The sequence below is a fragment of the Corvus brachyrhynchos genome, unplaced genomic scaffold (genome assembly GCF_000691975.1).
Source record: "Corvus brachyrhynchos isolate BGI_N302 unplaced genomic scaffold, ASM69197v1 scaffold23, whole genome shotgun sequence".
NCBI lineage: Eukaryota > Metazoa > Chordata > Aves > Passeriformes > Corvidae > Corvus > Corvus brachyrhynchos.
In genome coordinates, this window is record NW_008238983.1 from 6,165,453 (window position 1) to 6,178,207 (window position 12,755).

The 12,755-nt window shown below is 36.8% G+C and overlaps 1 protein-coding gene across 7 annotated transcripts in view; it reads left to right on the plus strand.

Annotated features, from left to right (window-relative positions):
- Positions 1-12,755, plus strand: part of CDH18 (cadherin 18) — a 520,804-nt gene that overhangs the window by 474,649 nt on the left and 33,400 nt on the right. For all 7 annotated transcript variants that reach the window (XM_017738733.1, XM_017738734.1, XM_017738738.1 and 4 more), the window contains one exon: positions 7,332-7,468. In XM_017738733.1, coding sequence (XP_017594222.1) covers positions 7,332-7,468 — 137 coding nt within the window. The remainder of the gene's footprint in view (positions 1-7,331; positions 7,469-12,755) is intronic.

Sequence of the window (12,755 nt, forward strand, 5' to 3'; positions counted from 1 at the left end):
TTATTTCTTATAAGCATTGATATCTGAATGTTAATCTCTTTGAATAACAAGCAACTTAGATATAATAAGAGATATAGTTCTGCCATCAACACATTTAACAGAAATGTGTTTGTACAGTCATAATCCTCTGAAGAAATTCATAAAGTCATGAAAAGAAGACAAACCTTTACCTTGCTTTGAATTCTGAATTATGCCTTGAAGGTTGTGGCCTGTTCTTAGCCTACATTTACTGATAGAATTAGCTAGAAAAATGATCACTGGTTAACACATGCAGACAGAAACTTCCAGCTAGAAATGATGAGTGTCTAGAAATGGCTTACTTCCTTCAAATGAACAGCGTTCCAGATGTTCTGTGTTCAAGGTGAGCAGTGTGCTAGCAAATCATAGAGGATGGGAATGAGAACAGGAGCAGGAAGCTGACTTCCACATAAAACTCAAATCAGTAGTGTCTGCCTCTCAGGGGCTTTTCTGGGAGACAGTGGTTCACTTCTTTCAACTCCCCCATGTCTCCTGGGATCTGCCAACTCTCATCTCCAGGATTAGGAGATGGAAAGCTGCTGCTCCTGCCGAGCTGAGATTTCAGTATGAGAGGTGAGCCAGGAGTCCTGTACAGAAACAAGGTACTGCTGATCAGCTGATGGATGTCAGCTGGCAGCCAGCACCAGCAATATCTCAGTGGGAACAGCATATTGAATCAACTTCCTTTAAATGCTCTGAGAGGACAGTATTTTTCTCAAAGTTATGCTATGTCTGTTTGAAAAGAAAGCAAAGGAACAGTAAACAGAGGGATTACCTTCTCCAAGCTATCTTCAAATGTATTTAATTTTCACACCTGAAAAGCACAGTTGAAGGGTGTAGCTCTTTGTAGCAGTCTTTTGCCAAGGAGCTCTGGAATATCGAATGTCTCCTTAATGTACCAGACATGCTGCAGGGAGAAAATTGGTTACCTGCTGATTGGCATGACTTCTGACTCATACTTCACAATTGCTTTTCTCTCCTGGCTGAGTTCGTTTGAACTATTGGGAAATAGATTGGCCCTGGAATGGAGGTAGTGTAGTGCAAGACAGTCACAGCAACAGAATGTCACCCCACCACCTCATTTAGCTTCGAGGGTTTCCTGCTTGTTCCCAGGCTCATGAGTGCTGCTGTCAGGAGGCAGAGAGAAGATAAAAGGCACCCACTCGAGTTATGTCCCAGCATGGACCATTTCTTCTCGTTGTCCAGCTGGTCAAACACAGAGACTGGCAGCTGGTCAGTTCTCTTACTCTTTGTCATGGTATACCTCCTCCTCTCACTCTATGCAGTTGCTTACTCTTCCTTTTCTAAGATATTTCATAAAATGAAATAAAAAATTTCTGTACTTTGAATCTATCTTTTTTGTATAAAGTTTCTTGCTTAAATCTTTAACTGAACAGGTTTCCTTATAAAGGCATTTGATTTCTAACTGATAAGTATTTTGAAGGTATAATTGGTTGGACAAGATTCTGTTCCCTTTCCATGGACTTTTTTTTAGTGATCCTTTGTAATCAGTTTCACTTGTTATTTCAGAACTGGCTATTTGCTTATGTCTCAAAACAAAAGTCCAAAGAAGTGCTGTGATCTTTGAATTCACATCTGACTGAAATCTGTCTTATGAAGTTTATTATCAGTATGAGGTTTTATCGCCTTTGGGTCCGGTGGTGGACAACCCGGTGTGTTGCGACCTTCCTAGAGAAAGCGTCCTGCCAGGGAAAGGCTTTTCCAGAGGCTTTAGCAACTTCCCTGAGCCACAGGTGATTTCAGCAAGTGTAGCAACTTCTCAGCTACAAGTGATATCAGCTCTTGTGATTCAGCTCTTTGTGAAATCACCCAAGGCGAACTCAGGGATAGAGAGACAGGAGCCTCATTTGGCAGTTCCACAGAGCCAGCTTTTATTGTCCAGCAGCCTCTGTGAAGGAAAGGCCAGGGATGACAACTTCCCCCTCATCCGGGGTCGGAGCAGAGGTTATATGGGGAAGGCAGGGGGTGGGGTAGAAACCAGCTAGCAACAGGGTACAGGCTATTACCATAAAGAAGCAAGGCATGTTAGGAGTGGCTCTTTTGGTCACCATGACCTCGAGAATGGTTGCTTATATCTGGAGAGAGTCTTTTGCGCCTCAGGCCTCTCTCCAAGGGAGTGCAGAGGGCTCCTGTGCCAAGGGCTCACAGCCCTCCACAAGGTTTGTAACCAGGATAGAAATATGTAAGAGTTCATTTTTGTAGTTAACACATAGGGCAATAAATGAAAAATAATATAATGAAAAGTTAAAGATTTGGTTAAAAACAGAAAGAGACAACTTAAAATCTCAAAACTATTATAAAAGTTTTAACTCAAGGTTCTTCCTTAAAACACAGTATCTAGAGAGCCATACCAGAAGAGTAACAGCCTATGCCATTTGTCTATCCCGTGATAAACTGATGTTAATATTAAGACTGAATAATTTAGGTAGAGAGATTCTGAAAATGCTTATGCCTTTTAGGTTCAGAAGCCCTCCTAAAAGGCTTGGAGATCATTAATATTCCTAAGCTATTTTAGCACCTTTTAAAATTTTCTCAATTTTAAGCAGTCTTTGCATTATTAGAGTCTGACAGGTTTAATACTGAAAGCAGATTTATATATTCTATAGTGACCTTCTGCCCAAGGACCATCATTCATATATATTTCTCTTTATTTCCTAATTGATGCAAATGCTTTTAGTTTTCAGTAAAAATGGGGGGAATATCTGTCACCTCTGACCCACTGCTTCGCTAAAAGGCAGGAAGTGAGGAACAAAGTCAGAGGAGCCAGTGGCTTGCTTTGGTCAGAAGAAGGGATGAGGATATGGATGAAGCTGGAAATGCCCCTCCATTCACTGACACTGCCTTATAAAAAGGTGGCACATGTTGCATTTCCCAGCACTAGCAGGATTCAGTTTTGGTACTTAATTTCCTTTAGATTAACTTCAGATAGTATGACTAATAAGTTTTCTATATTCATGATCCTTTTTAATGAAGTTTCTCTCAGATTGGTTTCTGTTGCTGGTTTGAATGTAAACAGTTTATGGAGAGCTGTTTATCTAGGCATGTCTTGTTATTAAGTCTCTTTATTAACATGTGCCATGCAACTTAGATATGCTGATTTAATGTGTAGTGCTTATAAGTATGCTAACTCACATGGCATTGTCATGACTAAATGTCTATAAATAAATATCTCAAGTGGATATTGTAAATTAATTTTTGAATTAATGCATTCTAAGTGAGCAGAAACCATCAACCGAGTTAAGGAGAAAAATCTCTTTTGAAATTACTCTTTGAAATTCAAAACTTGCACTATATCTTTTTGTGATCTAGAAAAAGCATCGAAAAGCAGACCAGTAGATGTGGAGTGAAGGGTAGGAGTGGAAGGGAATGACTGTGTCTGCTGCCACTATCATCCAAAGGAAAGTAATTTTTTTTAATAAGGTGAAGTAAATTTGGAAGTTTAAGTAAAGTACCATTGCCTCTAGAATGTTCTCTATTTACAGATATATCTGGTCTGTAGTCTCAACATGTAGATAAATGAGTGACTAGAATTTATAAAGGTCTCAATTGTTCAGCATTTTGTAAATACAGTGAAACTTGTTCTAAATGTCCTCTAACATGACAAAAATTAGTTGCTCTACCAAGAGAGTTCTTGTACAAAATATTTTTAAAGCACTAGAAGAACTAGCATTCCTAGGTTTTCTACTATGTGGGAATATCTTCTGTAACTTGTTTTACCGACACATTCATGAAGGTTGGGAAACAGAGCAGTGCAAATGGCTGCTTTAGATATGATGCACAAAATAATTTTAGGGAAGAATCTGGAGTAATGGAGGAGAACTGAATGTTTTCATAATGGGAAAGCCTAAGAAAGTACCGCTCTCTTATTTATTCATTGATGAAGAAAATAATTGTCAGTCTGTGAATATTTCAAAATATCTGTAACTGTATGCAAAAGTTAGCACATGAAAGGGAAGGGCTACTGCGGATAAATTAGAAAAAAATTTCATTATTCCAGTATCATTGGAAGTAAAAGTGTTAGTACAATAAGTTACCAAAGGATCACTTTTTTCTATTAATTATGCAGAAAATACAGTTGAAGTTATTAATCCAACCCTAAATTCCTCAAATAGAGTTTTGATCTTCTGTGGAACACTTTTAAATAACTGATTTAGGAAAAGGTATTCATATTTTTTTTTAAAAAATAGACCATTTTTTACAATATGTTTATAAAAATGAATCATTAGCTGATCACGATTCATCAGAAAATCAAACATCAGTTTTTCTACGCAAGCTTCATTCTTGGGACAGATTTTTTTTTTTGTACTTTACTCAGAGGAAAAAGTAATGTTTTGTTATAAGTCACACACACACAGAAGCAGCTCTTTTTTTCTTATTGAAGCCCAACATGAAATTCTGTCTATTTTTAAGCTACTGTCTACAAAAAATAAATTGCCCTATTTTTGTGGTTGTGTGGTCAGCGCAGTAGTGACTCACAGAATAGTCACTGTGCTTGATGTTGATAATAAGCAAACAGGTTCCAGAGTATTTAATGTTTGCAGGGGCAAGACTCTTGTATTATAAATTGGTCTGGATTTGCAGTACATATTCCATAAGAACAGGTCAGGAAAAACCATTTGATTTCTTTTTTTCAGCAAATAATTCTTGTTGTCATCACGATATTCTTACAGTCAAGAAAAACAAAGCTATAATAGGACAGAATTAATTAAATTTTATCATAGCATAACTGATTGTAAGCTCTACCAGTACAATGTCTCCAAGAAAACTGAAGGACAATTATGCTTTCCATGCTTCCTCTCTTAACCTTCTGGTTTATCATGTAAAAGATGTTTGTGTATCTGTGTATGTATCTTGCCCAACACAACCAAATGTTCATTATTTCTGTGTTAATAATAGTATAATCAAAACATTCCAACTATTTTTCCTAGCTCAGTTTTCCTACACTGCCAAGCATGAGGTATAAGGCATGGGGGCATTTCACCACCTCAAGCATGCATCTTCTGGACAAAGTCCAGATGTCAACATGACTCTGTAGCAAATATGGCAACTTTATGGATTTTTAGAGGTTGATACTACTCTCTCTCCAAGCTTTTGTAAATACTAAAAGGTAATGCTATCTGTGGACACAGCAGATACAAGTTCTCCACTGAGACTGGCACAGTCTTAAAGAGGTGATTATCGCTTGGCCACATAAAATAATGCCAAGGGATAATTGTGTGGTCCATATTTGTTCTTTTTTGTGATCTCGACAGAGGATTCCAATATTCCACAAAGCAATATAAATTTGTTTGGATGTCTGCACCATCCAGCATATCATGATCAGTGACTGATGAATGCTCATCAGGAGTTTTCTTTTAATTCTTCTCCTGAGTGTACCGAGCATGGAGAACCACACCAACTTTCAGAAGTGTGTCTGCAATGATTGCTGTGATCCAGCAATTATAAATTAACTAACTTTTTTGTTCTTTTTCTGTCAACATCACTTATTCTTTTGGTTTTTTTATTCAGTTACAGATACACTGAATTATGTCCTCTGAAAAAAAATTTCCTGACTTAAACTCTTAAAAAATTGCCCCATCCCCTGCATAATCAAGATCTTGTCAGTCCACTTGTTTGAAGAAACTTGAGCTGCCACCTTGTACATCCAAAGTGTCATTATTGGGTACATCCGGTGGAATTTGGAATGAGGTATTCTCAGCTGTTGGTAATTAATGAACCACACAATAGGTTGTGGCTTAGATGTGAAACAACAAGGAAAATTCTTATTCCAGAGAAACGTAAAATGTGTGGGAACTGAGGCCTACTGTCTCTCCAACAACTCCCACAGTCATATGGCAGGGTTTTCACTCTTCATGATGTTGAAAAGAAAGATGGAGAACAGGCAAAAAGAAAGATGTTCTAGACTACCTTTGGCTGCTTTGATTTTCAGTGACTGAACTATGGTCCTTTAGTTGCTGAAAATACTTGAAGCGTGGTAAGAAAATCTGGAGTTCCACAAGGCAAGATAGCATATTGTAAGGCAGATGTAAATACTTCTTGCAGGTGGGAGTGGTGGGTTCAGGTTCTCTCCAGTAAGGAAGATCGAACCTAAGTCACCAAATCCTATCTGGCTTTTCCACTGAGTGTCCAATCCTTTGACCAGTTAAGGTAACGCACTCAGATTGCTGCCTTCCCCTCTAAGTGCTTTCTTTCTTTTGCTTTTTCATATCATCTACGACATTCATATATCATTCAATTAAATGTCTATTTGCTTGTTTGCTTTTCCTTTCCACAACTAGTATAAATAAGTACATTGTGGGAGAAATAAAACTCATTTTTAATTATTTTGAGCATGGTAGCTTTTATGTGTGCCACTCTTTTTATTAGCTGGGAATTACATTTATAGTGATGTAAAAATAAGAGCAACTGGATGGGACAAATAACTCATTTTGACATTTATATACCTTCCATATATTAAATATATATGGAATTTCACACAATGAAATCAGGGATGAAAAATTATCATGAAAATAATTATGGTACATAAAATAATATTTTTCCTTTTTTTGTTTTTCTTGAGTTAGTTAAGAAGGCTTGAAAGGGTTCTGTAAGTGCTTCATTTGTTAAAAGCCATTGTAAATTATTCCAGCTTTGAGAAAAAATATCTTGTCAATCTCTTCTTTTGTGTTCTTTCACTCTGCTTCCATTACCCACTTCAAGGCTTTTACTTTCCCTGCTGGGCAAAGCTCCCAGAAGCCAAAGGAGTAAAGCAGGGATGCTTAGCTCTGCTTCTAGGGCAGTGTCAATGGCTGCTCTGGGAACCAGACATTTCTGATATTCTGTAGTGGTTATGTTCCAAATGGCTTATGTGTCATCATGTCATCGGCTTCATGTCAGAGAGGCATACAGAGCAGGAACTGAGGCTGAGCATACTGGTTTGCAGTGACAGGCAAATAAGCAGAAAAATAGTATCTTAGTATCTGCTTTCTTTTCAGCTTTTCCATTTCATGATTTTTAGTCAAAATACATGTGTATCTAACTTTTGACAGGGTTTTATACTGCTGTGCAAAATACAACCTGTTAGCAATTTATACCTTTGTGGCTCACAGTGGAAATATTGTTATGTTTGAAAAGAAATAAAACATTATGAAAGAAATTAAATACGGTGTTACTTTGGGTTTCTTCAAATTATAGATTTTTTTAGGTTGTTTTTAAAAATGTCTGTGATTTTAAAAGCTTGAAAGTAATATTCTTATATAGCTTTCTGTTATTTACTACAATGAATATATATTTATTGTTATATTTCTTCATAGATATTTCATTGATCATAACACAGAAGAAGATAGGTATTTCACCATTGATGCTAGTACTGGGACCATTAAGACTGCCAAGATCTTTGACAGAGAGGAGACACCTTGGTACAACATCACAGTGGCTGCTTCTGAGATAGGTAAATAATTTATTTGGCACATAGTGTGAAAAATAAAAATTAGAAAGGAAAATAATCACTTTCAGATTTTAAGAAAGACTACCTTAATATGTTATGTTCTTTTAAACACTAGTGGGTTTTTAGCTAGTCTGGATAAAGGAGAGTTTCCCACGTCTGTGTGAATACTCTTAACTCCACAGAACAATTAAACAAAATGCCACATGCCTATGTGATTCCACCTGTGTAAATTTGCCACATTTCTCTGCATGGGGCAGAAGGCTGCCTATTTACCCAGCAACATTTCTAAGCATTCAGTGTCCTAAAATCAACAGCTTGTCCCATTTGAGTTTCATAGTTCATATGTCTTAGAAGTTAAGACTATATAGAACGGTCTAAGAAATTCATCTTTCCTTCTTGTATCTACTATCAATTTTACTATTTTAATGAATTAGATACTAAATTTATGGCCATGTTAATTTATAATCCATAGATTCCTTGCAGTTTCTGATTATGTCTCTGGCCTTTTAATAGGCAAATTGACAAATAAAGGTACAATAAATACTTACCTGTGCATTTGAAAGCCCTCTAATTTTGATGAATTTCCATTGCCTCAGATAAGCCCTGCAATGATCAAAAAACATCTGGCTGAGTAGTCTGAGACAAATATTTCTACTTGAGGCAAGGACAGTGTAAAGAACTTTTCAGTTAACCTTTTTATCACAGGGTCTTTATTTTTCCACAGTCAAAGTTTTAAATTTAAAAAACTCAACAAAGCAAATGACGAAAGAAAAAATCCCATCTTGGATCAATAGATCCAGTCCTCCTAAGCACTATTCATGACACCATCTTTCAGTGGCAGTGATTTTGATCAAAACTGTGAAATACTTTTACGTATATTCGTTTTCCTTTTTTTTTTTTGGTTTCTTTTTTTATGACAAAACACAGGTTTTACTGCTAACAGGTGCCACTGACATTGAGCCTGGTCTGCTTTCATCTGTTTCATCTCTAGGTTAAAATTTAATCTGTTCTGCCACTACATCACTAGCACACACTACTAAATAAACAGCATGAACATATTTCATACACATAACAAATTGTTTCTTATTATTGTACCTACATTCACAACTAAATTGACATTTTGAGCTAAGTACTTCTCTGTAGTAAATAATAGGATCTATAATTTTATGATTAGCTCTTTGAAAAAGTAAACACTATCACTCCTGTGTGCTTGACAGTGTTTTCACATATAGAATGTGCTATTTCAATGCATCATGAAATAAAATATAATTAAAGCCTAATCATAAGCGGGTGCATAGTGTTAATTCAAAAAAAGACTTAAAAGCTACACTGGGACACTGAAAAAAGGAGTACTCATGAGTCCTTTTTTGGAATCCATTGAAATGTAGTTATTTTCCAGAAAGAAATCTCAGTAGCATAAAACTTAAGCATAGCATTCTACACATTATTTGTTTCACATAATCAAAAGAGTTCTGGTACATTTATCATGGTGAGAAGAGCACGAAGAAGGAGGATTATGTTTATAACTAAAACAGAATGGAATGAATAATAAAAATTATACCCTTTTTCCTTTTTTTTTTTTTTTTTGACACTGCTTAGAATTTTCTGTTTCAGGTGCAATTTGTTACAGGGAAACATAGATCTGATTTTTTTGTCCCTTGCACTGTCTTTGTTATGGTTAAAGCTGGGGGTTGGGAAAATAAGTAAATCTATAGTTTCCGTTGGAAAAACAATTCAGTTATGAAAAAAGGAAGAGAGTAGTGAAGATGACAGGCAGACTGACAGGCAGCCTAAATGACAGACAGCCTTTCCTTGTGTCTAGTTCCTCAACCATTACAACACTGTTGCTCTCTTCCAAATCCATTGTGAACTTAACAATTGAATTTATGGTGGAGCAAGGAGCATATGCTGTGTATGGCCAAAGCTCTTACTTTAAGTGCTATCTATCCCATACCTACAGTCTTTTATGACTTTTGATTTCAAGTTCAAGCAGAAGGTATTGCAGAACTAAGACAAAAGCTGAAATATAGGTCAAAGGCTATGACCAAAGAGTTATTTAGCTGTGGGAGTGGGATTCTTCAAATTTATCTGACAAACATAGAAGCTTCTGACACCATTTGCTTAGCCAAGAACACAGCAGAACCTGCAAGGCCCCTAAAGATTGTACTCCTTCAATAACAAGAGGTGCTCTGCAGGTATAAAGTATTGGTTATAGCTGGTTTCTTGAAGTGTTTTCCTCTCCTGACTTTGTGTTACATTTCCTGTTATTAAATGTCCCTGTGATAGAATTCAGTTTCTACCTATCATCCTTTTGGCCACTATTTGTAACCAGGGTTATTTTACCTAAATGGTACTTAGCATTATATTTCTACCCCCAAATGTATGATATCTTCACGCTCCAGCCTTATTCTTTCTGAACCTTTCACAAGGCATTTACTTTTACTTTTCATCTCAATATGTGGTATATACACTCTGCATTGGTCAAATGTCCTCTCTGAAATCAGAGGAAGTCCTACCACTTTGTTCTGTGAGAATAATGCTGATGTAATAATCAGTGGGCTTTTCCTGTTTATGCTGTTACTTCTTAAAGCACACCATTACTATAAGAATGGATGATCAATCCTTTTCTTTCTTTAACATTCATTGCTCTTAAACAGCACCATACAATGAGGAGGAGTGGAATTTTTGTGTCCAGAAGCATCTACTTTGATTGTTTCAGTACTGGTGCTTCCTAAAATTTCTTTGTGGTATTAGGGAATAAGATAATAAAATAATACTGTAGTTTATGTTCAAGAATCTACAGACTAAATCTGGGGCAGGGGGAAGGAATAGTAGTAGTAATAGTAGTAGTAATGTTGTAAAATACGGTTTACATAGAATTATTACCATTTAATTGACTCCTTAGAATTCTTTGAAAAAATTTACAAAAGTCTGTTTGAAAGAGGGAGAAGATAGAATTTGCTTGGGTCTAGTAAAGGTTTTTGAAAAGTCTTTGGCAAGAGTAATGAGAATAGGAAAATACAAAGCAAGTGCACAATGTTTTATAACAGATGAAAGACTGATTTAGAGGAAAGAAATACAGTCATAGTAATACAGAAAATACAGTCTGTTCCTTTGGAAGTGGAAAAAGTTAAGGATGAGCTATTTTAAGGAGTAGTGTAGAATCTGTCAATTAGAATTCATTCTAATGATAGCACTCAATGATAGGAAGTGATTAAAATTCCAAAATTACCTGTCTAGATGATAAGAATTAAGGAAGATTGAGAGAGATTAATGTAAGAGCAAGACACACAGAAGAACAGTCTAGATAAATGAAGGGTGAAGTGGAATGAAAATTGTCTGAAAAGGCAGGTTCAAAGGGCTGTAACCAGCAGCCCAAAGTGCAGCTGGAGTCCAGTCAGTGGGAAGTACTCCCCGTGGTTGATACAGGATACAATGCTTTTTAATCTCTTCATTAATGGCCTGGTTGGTGGAACAGGGTGCACTCTCAGCCAGTTTGCAAACGACACAAAACTGGAGTAATGGCTGACACATCAGACTGTCATGTTGACAGCCAGAAGGATCTCAACAGGCTGAAGAAGTGGGTGAACAGGAAATCTTGTGAAGAGAGATTTAATAACAGGAAATGCAAAGTCTAGCACTTGGAGAGGAATAATCCTATGCACCAGTTCACATGGAGGACCAACTGAGAGGCGGGCAGCTTTTGAAAGAAGGATGTGGAACTCCTGGTGGATGAAAGCTGAACGTGAGCCAGTGATGTACCCTTGTGGCAAAGGAGGCCAATGCCATTCTGCACTGTGTGGGAAAGCATGTGGTCAGCAGGCTGAGAGAGGTGATCTTTCCCCTCTATACAGCCCTGGTGAGGCCACACGAGGAATGCTGCCAGATCTGGGCTCCCCAGTACAAAATACTGGACTAAATCCAATGCAGGAGCATGAAATCCTTAGGGACTGAAGTATCTCTCATATGAGGATAGGCTGAAAAGGCTGGGATTGTTCAGCCTGGAGATGTGAAGGCTTATAAGGAGCTTATCAGTGTGTTTAAATAACTGTTAGGGGGAGTGTAAAAGGTGACTAAAGATGACCAACATGAGAAAAGACTCATCTGAGTACTATCCAGGAGGCAATGTGTACAAATTGAAATACAGAAAATTCCATTTAAACCAAATAAGAAAAATGGTTTTACTGTGGGATTGATCAAAAATTGGGACAGGTCACATTGAGAGGTTGTGGATTCTCTTTCTTGTAGCTATTCAGAACTCAACTGGACATGGCCCAGACTAATGCACCCTAGTAGATCCAGCTTTGAGCAGAGAAGCTGGACTTGCAGATCTATGGAGTCACCTTCAAAATCAATGATTCTGTGATTTTTTTATACCGGGAACTGTGTTTTGAATGTGGAGAAGAAAATGAAAGAAGAAAACAGAGAAAACCAGCTTCTAGATATGTTTTTCAGAGGATGTTAACATCAAAAGACTACTGGAGTTCATAAAATATTCAACATTTAGATGGATAATAACTGTACTTCTAATTAGAAATGTGACTTTTTGAAAGCAAGATAAGCACTTATATTTCAAAGATTTTAAAGGTACTTTCTACTGCGAAATTTCTGCATATTTCTCTTACCCAGCTGGTTATCATATCAGTGTGTAGAATGGATTGCTGGGTTAACTAGATAGATCCTCAACAGTTTGGCGATGGAGTTGTGGTGCTTCTGAGTGTCTCCAAAATGCTCTGCAATTGTTTGAAAATGGAAAATCAGGCAATTTTCCACTATTTGCTTAAAGGAAAACTTCAATATGATGGGTGCAAAAACTTGTGTTTGAAGGGTCAATACAGAGTTCCTAATTTGTAAAGCTGTGGCAAGGCTGTATAGAACAGGAGACTTGAAATAATGATGTTCCTGCCAGGTTCTGTCAGATCCCCCAGACTTAATGAAAACCTATAAAGAGACAGCAAAAAACCACCACATGATGGATACTGTATATACAGAGCTTTGATACTGTAACAGATTAGAAATCAAAATACTGAAGAGACATCATTATGCAGTTGACTTTACAGAAAAAAAACCCAGAAATCTCCAAGGTATTAGACAAAATCAGATATTGGAAAAAAAAACCCCAACCAAGCAAATATATTTGTCTTCGTTTATATGTCTTCTGTATTTTATTTGCTATGCATATTCCTTATATGAACTTCAGGGGAAAAAATACTGAAGTGTTGGGTTAGAGCAGTACTTCATTGAGAAAATATGCAATACCCTATGTGCTATGGAAAGGACACCGTGAAAA